General features: G+C 44.4%; 1 protein-coding gene across 11 annotated transcripts in view; it reads left to right on the forward strand.

Moving 5' to 3' along the window:
* LOC147034244 (uncharacterized) overlaps positions 1-18,434 on the forward strand; it is a 54,388-nt gene that overhangs the window by 12,426 nt on the left and 23,528 nt on the right. For 10 of the 11 annotated variants that reach the window (XR_015057630.1, XR_015057629.1, XM_085879153.1 and 7 more), the window contains 6 exons: positions 2,731-2,778; positions 4,393-4,498; positions 4,620-4,698; positions 14,927-15,041; positions 15,154-15,238; positions 15,951-16,093. Coding sequence is in view for 9 of the 11 variants with exons in the window: in XM_085879153.1 (XP_085735279.1) it covers positions 2,731-2,778; positions 4,393-4,498; positions 4,620-4,698; positions 14,927-15,041; positions 15,154-15,238; positions 15,951-16,093 (576 nt within the window). In the remaining 2 variants the exon portion in view is untranslated. The remainder of the gene's footprint in view (positions 1-2,730; positions 2,779-4,392; positions 4,499-4,619; positions 4,699-14,926; positions 15,042-15,153; positions 15,239-15,950; positions 16,094-18,434) is intronic. The other variant, XM_085879210.1, reaches the window with a different exon arrangement.

Genomic DNA, 18,434 nt, shown 5'->3' on the forward strand with positions numbered 1-18,434 from the left:
TCATTAGAGGAAAAAAAAAAATTAGAATTATTTAAATTTGCAATATGAAGCTATTTGAGCAAGGTAAAATATTGGGCAAGAAACAAAACTGAGACATCCTGACGCTCCTGGTTGCGACGGACCTAGCCTTTGCCTTTGTCCAAATGAAGTCGTCAACATTGTTGGCTGAGTACCAACTACTCGGGGTGTTGATGCTTCGAGGTGCAAGTGCTGTAATGAAGAACAAACGGGTTGTGATGAAGAATGAGCTATTCGTTGTGACAAAATAAAACGAAGAATTTTGAAGCCTCGATGCCCCTGACCTATACATTGATGTGAATGATGTGTTTGAATCAAAACTTCTGCAACCAGAGAAGACTGCTGATGCCATATTCACCAATGTCAGTTGTTCAAAGGAAAATGAGAGTTATTTCTGAAACTGCTTAAAACTTACATTTATTCACTTTAAATTTACACTGCTGCAAAAAACGTTAAGAACCACGATGCAAGAGAAGCAATGAAAGGGATTATTTTTTTCTTTAAAGAGATCTTTCAACGCAAAGTCCTTTTTTTTTTAATTTATTTTTATTTTATTGGAATATAAGGTCAAGGCTTGTCGAGGAGTTGGATCATAGAACTGATCAGGGTGCAAGAGAGCAAAAGGAACAGCACAAAGATAGGGGGAAACGTACAGACAGCAGCGTTGAAGGACAAAAGAGAGGGAGACTTGGAGACACATATAAGGGATGTGGTGAAGAATGAGGGCTCGGGGAGGACACAGGGTGGACAAGATGGATACAGCTGGAAACTTGGAAAGAGGCGAGCTTGGGGAGGGTGCTTAACGAGGGTAGGAAAGATCATGATTTTGGATTGAGGAGATGGTGAACAAACTCTCTAGAAGACCTGGAGAGAAGAATGATATTGACGAGGATGTGGAAGTTGGATGCACCGGCGGGAAAAAAACAAGAGAAACAAAAGAGTGGAAATGAGCAGTGATTCTGGATTTTTGGGGTTTCACTAGAAGGGTTCGGCTGAGTACTAGCTACTGAGCCATCCACCTACTCCATCAAGCTGCAGATGAAGGCCATGTAGGGAGATTAGAGTTTGAGTGTCCCAAGGAAAGATTTTGCATCATGGTGGATGCCCAGCCAGTGACTAGCTTTGGAGGCAAACTTAGAGATGTGGTTTGCCTAAGAAAGATCATGGTTGATCGTGAAGCCCAAATGTTTGAATGACTAAACATCTGCAAGAGATTTGTTAAGAAAGTAGATAGGAGGGTTTGCCAGACTGTTCAATCAGAGAGAGATAGTGAGATTTGTTCGGATTTAAAAACATATTTCAGGTATTTGACCAGCTTATGGTTCTATCATGGTCTGCAGGAAGGGAACTGACTGCTACCTGCTTATCTGAAGGATGAAGGATGTCATGGCAGAGGGTAGAGTCATTAGCAAATAGAGGATTTTCTCGTCAGAGAGATCGTTAATGAATATTAGAAATAGGACTGGGCCCATAACACTGCCTTGGGTCACTCTGGCCTTGACAAGGAGAGGATTCCGTTGAGAGCCACACATTGGCTATGAGAGTAGGAGGTCTTTAAGCCATATGTGGAGTTGGCTTTGGATGCCACAGGCAAAGAGTTTGGAGAGCAAGGCATGGTGCCAGACAGTATTGGAGGCTTCAGATGTATCTAGAAAGATTGCATTGAGGGCCTTCATCTTTTATTGCGAGAGTGGAAGCAGCATGTCCAAGGTGGAGTGACCTGATCTGAATCCGAATTAATGATCTGAGATGAGGCTGTTCGAGAAAGGGTAGGATTTTATGTCTGCTGTGATGATTGGAAGGAAGCTGATAGGTCTGAAGTTAAGGGGATTGGTTTTTGCACCTTGTTTCTGTAAAGCGGTGATACTAGCTTATTTCCAAGTGGATTGAAGATGACCTAGGGCAAAATAATAAGGTGAACAGAGCAGAAAGAGGATGTGCAAGAACAGCAGAGCAGGTTTTTAGGACACGTCTTCCATAATTACTTTGGTAGTGTCGATCAATGTTTTTGTGGAAGCAAACTTCAAATTTTGTTATTAAGGATTATCTGAGGTTTCCATTTTTAAATGAAATTAATAAGTGCCACTCTAACCCATATGATTGGGTAAGGGGGTGGGAGAATGAGGACAAGGAGGAGAATAAAGAAAATGAAGAAGGAAAAAAAAAAAAAATTCAATTTCCAACGCCGAGTGCATGTTCTCACCATCGAGAATATCTCAACAGTTTCTATGTTTGAAACTACAACAGAATAGACACCATCTGCAATGTTCACAATTTGCAAATCTATTTTTGGATTCCTCATTTCTGACAAACAAGAGCTTGAAATGGAACATCATGAAGTAAGATTAATTTTGGGATGAAACGCTATTGAAGAAAACTGCATCGGCCAAGGAGTAACTTGGAATAACTCAAAAGTACTTTTTTTTACTTGAAAATGCTCGAGTTTGCTGCTTTTGATATGCTTGATAAGGAAAGGCAGAAACAAGATGCAATGGATGGAATAGTGAGGGCAGCAAAACAGGAAACCTTTCGAGTCACTGTGAAGCCAAATCTAAAATTTGAGGAAAAACAGAAGAAAAATAAGATTCCAGCATCACTTTCACTGAAAAGGAAATGAAATATTGTTTTGAGTCCTCAACATGGAAGTGCTGTTTGTATTGGAGCTTCACCTGAAGCAGCTAAAATGGCCAACCAATGGATGTGTGCTTGCAGCAAGACCCAGTTCCTAGCTGTGTATATTCCTGAGCATGGCTCATGCAGGTGAGCACGCAGACAATGGTAAAACACCATTCTACATCTTGTTCCAGTGTCATTTGGCTCTCTGTTACTAAGTATGCTACCCTGTGATTGAAGCCTCGTTAATTTTTGTGGCCACTGCTTTTGATCGGAAAAAAACCAGGTGCTTACTCCCACTGCCCAATGCCTTCAGCCAATTCTGCTGTTCATCTTATCCCTACCCTACATGCTAGTCCATCTTGCTTCTCAGCTCGTATTACCTCGACCCTTGGCACATACATCCAGACACTCAGCGATTTCACGCTCCTGCCGCCCTATCCAGCTGTCCCAGCTTCGCGGCCGTTCAGCGCGTCGGCCCCTCCCCGCGGCTGTTCAGCGCGTCGGCCCTCCCCGCGGCTGTTCAGCGCGTCGGCCCCTCCCCGCGGCTGTTCAGCGCGTCGGCCCCTCCCCGCGGCTGTTCAGCGCGTCGGCCCCTCCCCGCGGCTGTTCAGCGCGTCGGCCCCTCCCCGCGGCTGTTCAGCGCGTCGGCCCTCCCCGCGGCTGTTCAGCGCGTCGGCCCCTCCCCGCGGCTGTTCAGCGCGTCGGCCCTCCCCGCGGCTGTTCAGCGCGTCGGCCCCTCCCCGCGGCTGTTCAGCGCGTCGGCCCCTCCCCGCGGCTGTTCAGCGCGTCGGCCCCTCCCCGCGGCTGTTCAGCGCGTCGGCCCCTCCCCGCGGCTGTTCAGCGCGTCGGCCCCTCCCCGCGGCTGTTCAGCGCGTCGGCCCCTTCCCGCGGCCGTTCAGCGCGTCGGCCCCTCCCCGCGGCCGTTCAGCGCGTCGGCCCCTCCCCGCGGCCGTTCAGCGCGTCGGCCCCTCCCCGCGGCCGTTCAGCGCGTCGGCCCTCCCTGCGGCCGTTCAGCGCGTCGGCCCCTCCCCGCGGCTGTTCAGCGCGTCGGCCCCTCCCCGCGGCTGTTCAGCGCGTCGGCCCCTCCCCGCGGCTGTTCAGCGCGTCGGCCCCTCCCCGCGGCTGTTCAGCGCGTCGGCCCCTCCCCGCGGCTGTTCAGCGCGTCGGCCCCTCCCCGCGGCTGTTCAGCGCGTCGGCCCCTCCCCGCGGCTGTTCAGCGCGTCGGCCCCGCCCGCGGCTGTTCAGCGCGTCGGCCCCTCCCCGCGGCTGTTCAGCGCGTCGGCCCCTCCCCGCGGCTGTTCAGCGCGTCGGCCCCTCCCCGCGGCTGTTCAGCGCGTCGGCCCCTCCCCGCGGCTGTTCAGCGCGTCGGCCCCTCCCCGCGGCTGTTCAGCGCGTCGGCCCCTCCCCGCGGCTGTTCAGCGCGTCGGCCCCTCCCGCGGCTGTTCAGCGCGTCGGCCCCTCCCCGCGGCTGTTCAGCGCGTCGGCCCCTCCCCGCGGCTGTTCAGCGCGTCGGCCCCTCCCCGCGGCTGTTCAGCGCGTCGGCCCCTCCCCGCGGCTGTTCAGCGCGTCGGCCCCTCCCCGCGGCTGTTCAGCGCGTCGGCCCCTCCCCGCGGCTGTTCAGCGCGTCGGCCTCTCCCCTTTACCCATCAACATGTCGGGGCTTTCCCTCTTCCGCCATTCAGCGCATCGGTTCCTCCCGGCATATTACTTGCTTTGTGTCACATTTGCCAAATAATTTAAATGAATACCTTATGCCAGGGCCAGTTTGCTGGTGGATGAACGCCAGGTTTCTATGGACCTGGTCAATGCATGCAAGAAGGATACACAAAACCAGGCTTTCCACTCCATCTTCGACCACATCCAGGTTTCTTAGTTTATTTGTTTTTGTTTTTTTTGTACGCCTAGATTTACCTTTCATCAGTATAGTTTCTGCTTTTACAGGCTATACTTAGCAATACAAATGAGCTCTGCATTTTGTTTTGCAGAATGCTCCCAATATTGAGGGAAAATGTGAAAAGGAGTCATTTGCACAGCATGTTGTCTCACTGGTACATAATCCTAAAGGTGAGCATATATTCGAGGAAGAAATTGGCTGAAAGATAATTAATATCACTTTCATGGTGGATTTGTACTTGTTTTTTTGATTGCATGCTTCTTTTACATTTGACAAATGAAAAAAATTTTTTTTAAAGAAAAGTTCTTTTACAATTATTGTTCCATAAGAATGTTGGCAAATGGAAGGTTTCTCTTCCACATTCTCTTCCTTACCTCTTCTGTGAAGTTTGAAACCTTTGAAAAATTCAAAATTGGTATTGCCTGCAAAGGTCTTCTCTGCACCTCAAATCCCAACAGTTCGGGGTCAGCCACTCGGATCTGCCTTCTCCATTCCCCCTCTGTTCTCTACATCTTCCTCTCTCAATCTCATGCTAATCAAATCTTTTTCCACGACCTCCCTCAATCTTACGGTCAAATCAATCTCGTGATATACCCACCACAAATTTCATTAGTCGTCATTTAAGTATATTTCTACTCCAAATATATTGAAGAATGACGTACTAAAAGTCTTGGAAAAAAATCAAAGCATTGGAACCTTTCCATTTTGGTGAGAGTTTGAGGAAACGTTGCAAGTAAAAAAAACATGTTGATCAAAATTTAGGGGTTGGGGGCTAGAAATATGGCCATATCTTGATCACTTCTCAACCAATCCTCAATATTAAGGCATCAGGAGATTTGTGTTGAAAATACCTTTCAAGCAATGTCGAATACCAAAGCATTGCGATATTGTTTATTCGAGTTGATATGGATACCACTACGGTTGACCTCCATGAACTAGACATCCTTTATGATACCTTGATAAGAGTCGAGTTAGCTCGAGGGAGTGCCTTATCAACAGATATTTTCCAGAGGATAGACTCCAAAATGAAGAAAGAAAAGTACTTCATGAAAGATCTCTGAACAGCACAACTTGGCTGCACTACATGGACATGGCCAATTATTATGTGGAAATTGATCAACTCAGAATGTACCGGTGACTGGAATTTGCACCTGGAGGTGTTGTGTGATATGCTACCTTTTCTGGCAGTCTCTGGTCACAAGTTATGCACAAAAACGATCTGCGTGTATCTCCAGCGACTCGCTCTGTTACTGACACAACATCCTGAGGTTCAATGGCACTTCAAGACTGGCCTCCATGTAGTGTGATGTTCGGACCATTATTGGGCTGGATTGTCAACAGACCTGGTGATTGAACAGGCCCTCATGAGGAGCCTGAAGACCACAGGAGGCTTGACGAGAGGGAGGGGAATTGAGGAATCGCAACGGCTCACTTGGCTGCTGTTGAGCCCCATTGCGGAGAGGTGAACTATGCCTTGCAAGAGTACATGTCGGTGTGCTGTGACACCATTGACCAACCTAAGGTCCTAACTCCAGCATGCCAAGAGAGGGACACCAATGACACTCACAAACTCGTGACATTCCTGACATCGAAAAGCCCATTCGATAATGATTTGAGACTACAAAGCATTGATACTGGAGTTACAGTGGGTGACTCGGTCAATGTTGACAATGTCATTAGTGTTGGGCAGAAGATCTTGGATGGAATGGTAGGCCACAAAGGAATCGCACATGGAATTGCACATAAACTTTGCAGTTACCTGCCAGCAATTTTTGAAATGATTAGTATGCTGCTTTCTGCCAATAAACCAACACTAGCAGATGCCATGTGGATCCTACTTCCTTCGAGTCTTTCTGGCATGTTTAGCCCACCAAATTATGTGCATTATGTCCAAGATTGCGGTGCCTTCCTGCACAGAATTCCATGAAATGGTGAATAGAGCTATGATGCAATCTGGAGCCGTTGCATCCGGTATGTTGCAAACAAGTACGACCCTGCCATCATAGTCTTTGATGGTTACAAAAGTGGGCCATCTACCAAAGATGTCACACATGGTAAGCAGGTCAGATCGGGTATCATTGTCACCGTGCATTTCACCAGGGGCACGGTCTATTTGATAAGGAAGGATGATTTTTCTCGCCAACAAGATCAACAAATGGCAATTTATCAATCTGCTGTGTGACTGGTTTGAATAGCATGGTCAAGTATTGCATGTGGAAGCTGATGCAGATGTCCTGATGGTGCAAACCACTGTTGCTTCAGCAAACAGAAATAGCACAGTTTATGTTGGGAAAGACATTGGCCTACTCATGCTCCTCTGCAATCAGGCATCACATACATGTTTTGACATATTCTTCAAATCAGAACCAAAGTTAAAATCAGAGGATAGCAACATGCTGAAACATTTAATTGGTTCAAGGAGTACTCAAATTATGTCTGTGATAACCTTCTCTTCACTTGTGCCAGACAGGGATGTGACACTGACTGAGGCTGGAAACAGGACAAATAGAACAATTCAAGAGGGAATACAGAAGTCCAAAGCTCATGAAGAGAATCAGACACATATAGAATAACCACAACATAGAAAACGATGGACTATAACCATTAGCTGCCCATAATAAACTCCAAATACAACAGTTAGGGGAAATAAAAATACACTATGATGAGGCCAACAATAGAAGAAATCAAAATAAACAGTTTGAAAACAACCTGAAAAAGTTCTACCAAAAGCTAGGGAAACAAACAAAATGTGACGACTCCCCCTCAAAAAGAGGACCTAGAAAAATTTTGGAAAGGTACATTTGAAGACAAAAAAGAGCACAACAAGGAAGCACATTGGATACGACACGTGGAAAAGAAAAAGCAACAGCTGCAGGAAATGCACCCAATGACAATTAATGAAGAGAAAATTAGAAAACATCTTGCAAAAACACCGAACTTCAAATGCTCCGGCCTGGATGGGATTCCAAACTTCTGGTTAAAGCAACTACGTGCTCGCCACCCTCACTACGCTTGAGCATTTAACAAACTCATCCAAGGGGAATAGCCAGTGGATGAATGGATCACAGAAGGCAACACTTTTAATCCTAAAATCTGAAGAAACCCATCTACCCAACAAATATAGACCAATAACATGCCTACAAACACCATACAAACTTTTTAAAGGTATAATTACCAATGCAGTTTATGACCACCTCCCTCAACAAGGAGCTTTAGAGGCAGAGCAGATAGGATGTAAGAGAGGATGCTATGGAACAATATAACCATACTCAAAAAAACTGCAAGCTCTGACAAACCAATTTATCCACAGCCTGGATAGATTACAAAAACACCTTTGATTGTGTCCCACATTCATGGATTATAAAATGCATGCAAGTATTCAAAATTGAGCCTCAAATAGTCACATTGATTGAGAAAGCAATGATGCTCTGAAACACAATGCTGGTACGACTTCACTTGGAAGGAAAGATTGAAATCCCTGGAGTAAAGATTTGACGTGGTATCTTACTCGGTGACAACCTTTTCCCCCTCCTGTTTTGTCTCGCTCTAGACTCACTGAGGAACCTCATCAATGAACAAGGACATGCATACAATCTGACATGCAACAGAAAAATGACCAAAGAGACAAGAAAAGTGACACTGTACATGGATGATCTAAAACTCTTTGCACCGAATGATAAGAAATTGGCAGATCAACTGAAACGAGTAAAGCAGTCAGTACTCGGATGACATCCCAATGGAGTTTGGTCTTGACAAATGTGCCAAATGCACATTTCTACAAGGACAAAGAAAAAGAACAGACAACATCTCAATCAATGAAAGTACAACAATACAGGAACTAGAAAATGAAGCATCCTACATGTACCTCGGAATAGAAGAAGTCTCCCAGGTACAACACAAGAAAAATGCGTAACACAATCAGCAAAGAGTACCGACGTAGAATAAGACTAATTCTGAAGTCATCCCTCTCTCCAAGAAACAAAACCAAAGCTATAAACCAACTTGCAGTGCCGGTATTCCAATATAGCTTTGCAATTATAAACTGGGCACAATTGGAGATCAACAATCCAGACACCAAAACAAGGAAACTTCTAACTCTTCACAACATGTTCCACAAAAACCAAAGCATGTTGAGGTTGTACTTACCGAGACGAGAAGGAAGAGGTGGTTTGATGGAGTTTAACCAAGTGCACAGAACATCGTATGTCGGACTAGCGGAGTATGTGAAAAGCTCAACAGACTATTGGATGGGATTTGTACATGAGCAAGAAAACAACAAATCAGAAAAGGGATCCTTAATCCATTTCGTAACAAACTTCCAAAAACAGGTGTAAATTACAGATACTACACAGGAAAACGAAACAAAAACAACCACAGCCCCAATGATTGCAAATAAAAAGAGAAACTACAAAAAGAAATATGAGCAGATATACTCTGTTCTGTCAAGCTCTTTTTGAAATCTTCCTGCTCTTTTGTCATTCTCCCATTTGTCAGAGATTGACAAGGAAGGCTCTGGAATGACAAAGAAGAGGTTAAATTAATTGGGATGGAGAACGAGTCATCATCAATGTCAAAGACCAAGAACACTACACGAGTGCCTTTACGAAAATGGTGGGATTGAGCCAATCGAACAAATGCAAGTTTTGTGGAGTAGAAACAGAAAGTATGAGTCACCTCCTTTTGGAATGTAAAAAACTCATGTCGGAACAGCTGGACACAAAAAGGCATGATAGCATCTGTAGAGAAATCCACTGGCACATATGTCAACATTTCAACATCCTGGTCCCAGATCAATCATGGAAACACAAACCAAATCCGTTCCTTGAAAATGAACATATCATACTCACGTATGACGAGATGATCCCATCAAGTGTGGACATTGCAAAAACAAAGCATTGCGTCCGGACATGATGCTCAAACACAAAAAGGAAAAGTCGGCATTGTTGATTGAGGTTTCAGTTCCCAATGACTTTGGACTAACTGTTACAGAAATCAAGAAAATGCCCAAATACTAGGATCTGACAAATGAGGACAAGAGGATTTGGAAATTGAAGAAAGCTGAAGTTATACCAGTGATAGTTGGAGCTCCAGGAATGATAAAGAAAACTCTTACTGAGTACTTAAAAATCATTCAAGGGAATATCATTACAAACGAGCTACAAGTGGAGGCTGTTGGAGGTTCAGTGAAGATTCTGAAAAGAGCCCTTGGAATGAGGCTTTGAGAACGAAGTTTCACAGTTTGGTTCGTGAATCACGATCCTTTACCAAAAAGGAAGTGGAGATTTTGATTTCTTGGAGAACTTCCTCCCACCTCCTGAAACCCAAATGGAGATAACAACCAATGGGATGTGACACCATATCCAGAGTGTTCGACATTGGAAAACAAGTAGCTCTGAAAAAGCTCAATTTGAATGCATTTTTCAGGCAGCAACCTGCAGTCTTGAAAAGCCCACAAGCCACATGGGATGACATTGTGACAGCTGGAGAAAACGCCATAGTGTGTCTGTACAATGGTCAACCTGGCAAGAGGTTGGAGACCCTTCGACTTCGCTTCCACCAGAAGGTTTCATCCAGCATGACTTGCTTACAACCTCGCATCTTGCCTACACATCATCAGTTCAGTACCATAGCCAACACGTTTATCATCAGGTCCAGCAATGAGTGTGGTCGATACTTGGGCTGAGGATTGGGGATGGAAGATCAGCAGTGGGAGGATGTTCCCTGTACACACTTGCTTGAAGGGCTGACAGGATGGCCTTGAGGTACGTGCACTCTCTTCTAAAATGTCGATCCTGGGTTTAAATCCCGATCCTGGGTTTAAAAATAAACTGTTTTCCTGATGTTTCACAGGCAGGGTGATTCATCAATATGTGTGCACCTTCCCTCGGATGGACATTCACTGGGCATCCTGTCTGCCTGCATTCCTTGGTGGACGTTAAAGATCCCATGGTGTCCTTCAACAAGAGTATGCGAGCTATCGCTGGCACCCTGAACAAGTTCCAAATTCCTGCCTTAACCAGCAGAGGGTATTGCATCAGCAGCACTGCCTTGCCCTCAGCCAATGATGCTACCCTACAGCCTTGTGTTGCATATGAACGAATGAACCAAATTAAAGCCAGCACCCGAGTATCTCCTGGATGCCGTCAACTGTAACTGCAAGACGGCTGTGGTATATGGCGATGCAGTTGCAGAAAATATCATCTCAAATGTTCTCCGGTATGTGGGGAATGCTAAGGCCTCCTTTGCTCCAATGTGACTCTGCCTGATCCAGAACGTGACATTTAGGATATGCAATGCATTCATTTATGATGTTGTTTCAGCCAAGTTTAGAACAGCTATTTTAAACACATGGGAGCAATGTACACAGACTTTGTTGTCCTTGTATGATACCGACAATCATTGTAAATATCCAAATACCATTTACAACACCAACTTTTGTCATTTTTAGCAGCAATCACAAGACATTATCATTCTTAAAAGCATGAATTTTAGCTTTCTACTTCAACATTGGGAATTGTTTGAAAGGTATTTTCGATACAAATCTTCAGACACATTAATATTGAGACTTGGTTGAGAATTGATCAAGACATGGCCATATTTGTAGCCCTACCCCTAAATTTTGATTGACATTTTTTGTTTGCAACGTTTCCTCAACTCAGGCCAAAACAGCTTTTCTCTCAGAGGAGAGAAAAGTAAATATGTGCCATTCGCAAGTGCTCTCCATTTGTGTGAAGGCATGTCCAGCAGTCAAAACCAATACAGCCACCATACAATTAGTTTAATCTAATCGCTTACATTTGACTTTGCAAATTGTTGCTCTTCCCATGGAATGAGGGGTTCAGTTCCTACGTCTCACAATGCTTGCAGCGTGTCTGTCTTTTCAATTCAACAAAATTTCTACTTGCACTGCAGCCATAGACTGGGCGCATGAGTATTGTGAGCATCCTGTCTGTGGATTTTACTTCCTGGTGGCAGAATAACTGGACAATGAGGGTAACTACAATTGCCAAATTTGGCACAGAGTTATTCATATTGTGAATGTCTCGGACTAGTTCAACTTTGAGCTCACAAAGAAAAATATGAAATGAAAATTGGTATCGGATGCCGTGGCCATGCGACAGGATAGGTTAGCACCCTCTGGGGCGTTAATGCACCAAGATAAATCTATGGCATGATCAGCACCTCTATTGAGTACATTCTGAGATTATCATTGGTTAAGCAAGTTTAGTGGAAAAGTTGTGGGAAAAACCAGCTGTGCTGAACCGCAGGTAGGCTGTTGCACCACCGATAGAGGAGCACCAGTGCATCAATCTTGTGTAGTAGTTTGTTCTTTGCAGACTTTGGCCCTTCTTGTGTTTTGTCAAACGTGATTGAACTTTGGTGTTCGGGGTTGACTGGAGCAAAATTAGATCCAGGTACGTAGGACAGAAAATCAACACTACTCGTGTGTGCTGAAGAGAATACAATGGAGATTGTTATATTGTCAAGGGAGCCCTTTGTCATCTTTACTTCTGAGTTGCCTGCTTCTTGGTTCGATTCCCATCATGTTCAAAGGGGTGTTGGGTCGGCTTTCTCACCTATTTAATTTAATTTATTTTTAATGAAATGGGATCTAAGGCTTATTGTGGAGCTGCCTCACACATCTCATACACATGGACATGTAGATAAATGCACGAGACTGTTCGACACAAATACAGCTACTTAGTTTGGGGGAAGTGCTATCACTTCCTGGGGCACTCTTGGTACCAGCGATGGCACAACAATGGGGTCACCTTTCTCACCGCACTCAACGGGGCATTTCCTTAGGAGGAATTTCATCCCCCCCCCCCCCCCATGGATGCTAACTTTTGCTAATGCCATGATCTTATCCTTTTAAATCGGGCGTCAGCAGCCTAAACCAGGCCACGGGCCACTGGGCCACGTTCGGGCCATCTCGCGGGCCGCACCCCCCTCCCAACCCCAAAAAAATAACAAACACACCTAAAATCAATTAAAATAAATGTAATTGTAAATTGAACCTTAAGACCTTCAGCCATCTGAAACAACAACCAAAAACTAGTTAAGACCAAGTTAAGTGGACTAGAAGCGAAAATAATTTATTGTGATGTACAGAGACTGTGATATATGTGGAAGAATCATATGTCCACATATGTTAAATTTGCCGTCGGTTCAGAAAAATGTTTCGCGGGCCGCACCTAATGGAAATCCAGACAAGGCGCCGCGGGCCGCACGGGAGGAGCTCGCGGGCTGCATTTGGCCCGCCGGCCGCAGGTTGCCGACCTCGGTTTTAAATGCTGACCATTAAGCAAGGAAGCAGTACTTACCTTTGTTTTTTTGAAGCCTTTGGTATGACTCGGCCAGGGTTTGAACCTCCCAGACTTGTTGTGGACACTTTAACGGATGTTATTGAGGATATTAAATAGATTTTGTTACCTTTTGAAAAGAGTAAAAGAGTAGACCTTGGTGAACTGTTGTCCTAGTCAAATTGACATTTGGCTTTGTGTTTGTAATCTAAAGGATGATCACCACGAGGTACAGGGTGTTTCATAAAAAACTAGAAGGGCACTCGGTAGAGCACACTCCTCCGCCATGTAATGCCTGAGCCACGAGAACATATCGGGCCCAATACATTTTTGAAATATGCTATACAGTACTATATCGTTTTTGGCCCCATCTCTCAATGGTGAAGAATCACTTTGAAAAATTAAATAATTCTTGTATCCAGATCCAGATTCAGATCTTCACCAAAATCGAAACAATTTGGCGTGGTCACATGCCCAACATGTCCACCAAGTTTCATCTGAATCCATCAACAACTTTTTGAGATATCGTGCACACAGACAGACAAACTAACAGCGAGGGGCGAAAACATAACCTCCTTCACCTTCGGTGGCGGAGGTAAAAATACAACCCTTATAAAGTTACGTGAAATTTTTATTTTTGAATGCAAATTTCGTTTCTATTGCAGGTTTGTATGAAGCTTTGTTTGGAGGAAAAACTGCAAACATCAGAGTCGTACTCTTAATTTTGAAGATGGCATGGACAATTGAACAAAGGATCTTTCTTGTGGCATCTCACTCTGCCAAAAGTCATTTAAACAGACTCAAACACGATTCAAAAAGAATTTTGAGACCAGATTAGCCCCAGATAAGTCTGCTATTTTTCGATTTAATAGAGGTTTAAGTCCCACGGACAGTGCAAAATCATAATTGCTCAGTCTGGTCACCCGAGGACTGCTACATCACAAGAAAACTTTGAAGCGGTCCATGAAGCAGCTTTAAGGAGCCCCAGGAAATTGCTGTCATCGATCTCAAGAATTAAACTCATCTTTATCAAGTACACAAAAAATTCTGAAGCAGGAAGGAAAAATGTACCTGTATTGCATAGTCGTGAAGCAAAAACTAACACGATGATAACTAACTTTGAGGAAAAATAAAAAAGCTGAGGGATCCTAATTTTTTGAGCAATGTGTGATTTTCTGATGACGCCCACTTTCTTTGAAGTGGTCATGTTAACTCAAACAACAACATGTTTTGAGGTTCCAGTTCTCCTGTTGAAGTTGATGAAAAGCCGTTGCACAGCCAGAAATGCACCGCACGGATGTCCCTAAGCAAATCTGCCATCATTGGGCCTTTCTGGTTTCGAGATGAAGAAGGGAAATCGGAAACCGCATCCTCTGAATCGGTACCTTGAAGTTATCTGGAAGTTCTGGGTTGCATTAGTCAGGAGGCGCTACATCGACAGGGCTGTGCAATGGTTTCAGCAACATGGGGCCACACCTCACACTTCCAACAGATCGATACATTGGCTACAACAGAAATTCAGTGATCAAATTGTTTCTAGAAGGACAGATGTGGAATGGGCGCTATGTTCTCCAGACCTCAACTCACCTGACTTCTATCTTTGGGGTTACCTGAAGGATAGAATGTACCAAGGGAGACCACAGACTATTGACAACCTCAAAAATGCAATTGCCACCAACATCAAAGCTATTCCTTTTCAGGAATGCAGCCGAGTTATCGACAACTTCACCAGGAGGATCCATTTGTGTCTGCTGCAGCAGGGCAGCCATTTCGAACATGTTTAGTGAACTCTCTTCTGAATCCACAAGTTTCATTTTTATGTTACTTTATTGCACTTATTTTCAGGATTCTGATGTATAACTTTCATGTTGTTGCAATGGAAAATTAAAGAAGTATAAAAACAACTTTGGGTTGTGTTTTTTTTGTTTTGTTTTTATGAAACACCCTGTACTCATGGTCATTGTGACATAATGGTGAACCATCGATAGCACAGATCAATATTTCTCTCCACTTTATCCTGCATCGATTTGCAAATTATTAACATTGATTTATTGGCCTGTTGTCTCATTGTACAATGTTTTAAATGTATTTATAGGTTTACAACTGAAGGAGAATGCGCCAACCCTTAGTGAACGATTTTCTCAACAGCAGCAAGAAGCAGAGAAGCATGCTCAGGCTCGGAAACATCAAGGAAGCCCCGAAATCCACAGGTAACTTGTTCCTGAGGTTTGTGACCCCTGCACCCTCACAACCACACTCACCTTCACTCCCCCTTCTATTACTGGCCATTCAACACAGCCTGTGTCACCTCCTCTTGTGCAGGCGAATAGATATCTCCCCTCCAGCATCCCAGTCCCTTCCAGCAGAAGAACAAGGGAGTCATAATGCAAATAGAGAAGGTTCCCAGGTAAGAGCAAAATGTTACCACAACTGATCATAAACTATTAAGTGGGTTAGCAGGATGGTCTTGAGATGTGGGCACTCACCTCTGCACTATCTGGCATGGGATTGAATCCCGACCCAGCTATAAACAGTCATCCTGATATTTCACAGGCGGGGTGATTCATCGATGTGTGTGCCGTCCCTCGGACGTGAAACTGGGCGTCTCATTTGCAGGCATTACTTGGCGGATGTTAAATATCCTATGGTGTCCTTTGCGAAGAGTATGCGAGCCACCGCCGGCATCCTGGCCAAATTCTAAATTCCTGCTCTAACCGACATGGAACAGGGCACTGCATCAGCGGCATCACGGCACTCGTAGCATTTTCGATTGACGCAAAACAGCAGCCATGTGCTGCGTACAAAATGAAATGAACCACTGCACTAAGTTTTATTGGTATTTATACTAACAGTTTGCTGTCGTAACGATGGACTGGAGTTATCTTTATGGAGAATAGGAGAGAAAAAAAGGCGACCGTTAAATGCATTTTATTTGTGTCTTTGGATTTTTGACTCGATCTTTAATGCTGACGAATGAGTGCAGGAGCTCTGACCCAAGGAAAAGAAGCATTCTTTTAAGTTACTCATGGGTGAACGGAGGAAATTTAAAGAGGGGTGGAGAGATAAACGATGGAGGAATGCTTCCTGACATTTTATTTTGCATACTTTTTTTTTGTCAGAAGAACAACAACGACCATAAGTCTGATGATCAACAATACAACGTTGAACACCAGAGGAATGCGCGTGATTCTGAACAGGAATCGTGGCAACAGGAAGTTCCTCGCAGAATGCCGAGACCATATCCACCTTATGATAACCCACAGTATGTCATGCACCAGGAAAAATGTTTTCTTTCAATCTATCTGCTGTTGTCACTCTGCTGCATTCTAAACTAAGGTATTTGTTCAACCCATACCACAGACAAGGTCTGACTATCATATATTAGGGCAACCACACCCCCCCCACCCCACTCCTCCCTTTCCGATCTTATTGGGTGGTGTAAAGTCAGATTGTGGTATCGATTGTTTATTTTTATATTTTGATGTTTGTGATAAGAACCGATCTGCATGATGTGAAAATGGTGTAGAGCAGCGATCTTCACTATTTTTTTAGAAGGGGGTCACTTTTGCTGACAAGACATCAGTGTGAAAGCTGCCACAACGCCTGCAAGACTGCACAATGGCTGCTGTTAGACCCCGCCTCTTTTTTTTCGTTTTAATTACTGAGCTGCAAGCATAATTGTTTGCATCCTGCCATCGACTGATGTTGTGATGTTACCTTTACGCTTTGTGTTGGAACACACATTTGAAACCATTGAGTCAATTTGATAGCATTTATGGTGGATTATGATGGGTGTTTTCACATTTGTGTATTATCGGCCGTGCGTCAGGGGCCACACTTTAGGCCACCAGTGGCTGGCGGGCCATGCAATGAAGAACAGGGGTGTCGAGGGTGGAGTTCTCTATTATAATTGCTTCATTTTCAGCAAATTCTGATTGGCCTGTCGGTGTTCTCATCCGAACTCCTAGCTTATGGTGCAGGGAACTCAGGTTCAAATCCCATATTCCATGTTTGCTTGTCCATTGTCTGTTTACGCCACTGTAATTCATGTAATTGTACATTTGTATCTACTAATGTCTGTCCCGCTTGTGATGTCTTTACAAGCCGTTTGCATGTCTACGTGTCTGCCCCTCTGTGACGTACAATTTGATCAACCTAGAGAGGAACAAGTTCTACATGCCAGATTTGAATTCAACTTGTGTGTATACCCACTCTCCTGTTGATTTTGTGGTTATTTGGTCAAATGTCACTTTTTAACTGTGTGTGGATGCAAATCCATCGCTTCTCATTAAATTCTCAAAATGGGCAAAATAATATTTAAGACTGTATACATGTGCAGTTGCAAAATAATATTTAAGACTGTATACATGTGCAGTTGCAAAATAATATTTAAGACTGCCAAAGCCTGGTGTTGGCGTAGTGGTTAGGGTAGCGGCTTGGGATCCAAAAGGTCCTGAGTTCAAGCCCTGTTGGTCGCTTGAATTAATACACACCAGAAGGTTGACTCAGCCTGTCATCCTTCCGAGTTCGGCAAAGTGAGTACCAGTGTACTGGGCCCGGTGTATGCCCCTGTTAAAATAGGTGTACCACATCCCTGTGTCGTAAGAGGCGACCAGGGTTGCGTCAGGAAGGGCATCCGGCGTAAAACCTGTGCCAAATCATTATGCGGATCACAACGGATGATCCGCTGTGTCGACCCTTAACGGGAGCAGCCGAAAGAAGAAGAAGAAGACGTGCAGTTGCTTACCTCCATTTTCACAGATTAGAATACTTCAACATGTCTCCTTTGTGTGGAATGGTGGTTGAGATTGAAATGTTAAGAAGTTCACAAACAACTAGTATCAACTCTCTGTGCTTCAGGAATGACTGTGAGACATTGCCATTAAAGGCATGAGTGATTAGGAGAACAGCAGCGACTTCCTTCTGAAGTCGTCCACAAAAAGGAAGAGGAGATCCCATTTTAACAAGTACAGTAAGCCCTCTAATATCACGGGGGTTGGGTTCCTGGAAAATGCCGTGATAGTAAAAACTGTGATAGTGGAAACCAAGGGCCAATGGGAAGAGGGGGGTTCGGTTCATGGACTTCGAGAAACTATCAAGAAAGATCGATGTCAGCCAGAAATAAACACATTACTTCTTGAAATAAACATGTTATAATAATAGTATATGTAAAGCATGTAAACATTGAAATAAACATGTAAATACGGTGCAAATTAAAGAAAGACACAATAGTTGTACCTTTTAAAAATTTATTCCAAAACAGCGAGGTGGGTGAGGGTAAACGTATTACGTACTCGTTCGTACTGCACTCTGCTCTAAATAGAAAATGCAAGACTTAGCTCAGAGATGATGATGCTGCTATCGGAGGAGGGTGAAGGTTAGAAAGATGCGGATGTAAAACATGCCGATGGCTGTTAGATCGTCGGGAGCATGACTAAATCGCCTCTATGCATTGGCACATAGAATAAGGGTAAAACGATCCTTCGCTACCTTCATCCAGAGCAGATCTTCCCGGCTTTGACAGGAAGGTGAGAGATGGCATCCTCTTCCAAAATAGTCCCATCTGGCATTGAATTTATGCTGGAGCATGTTTTTATTCATGT

This window comes from Eptatretus burgeri, chromosome 1 (assembly GCF_056783735.1).
Source record: "Eptatretus burgeri isolate ZD-2024b chromosome 1, Ebu_testis_v1, whole genome shotgun sequence".
In the NCBI taxonomy this organism is placed as follows: Eukaryota; Metazoa; Chordata; class Myxini; order Myxiniformes; family Myxinidae; genus Eptatretus; species Eptatretus burgeri.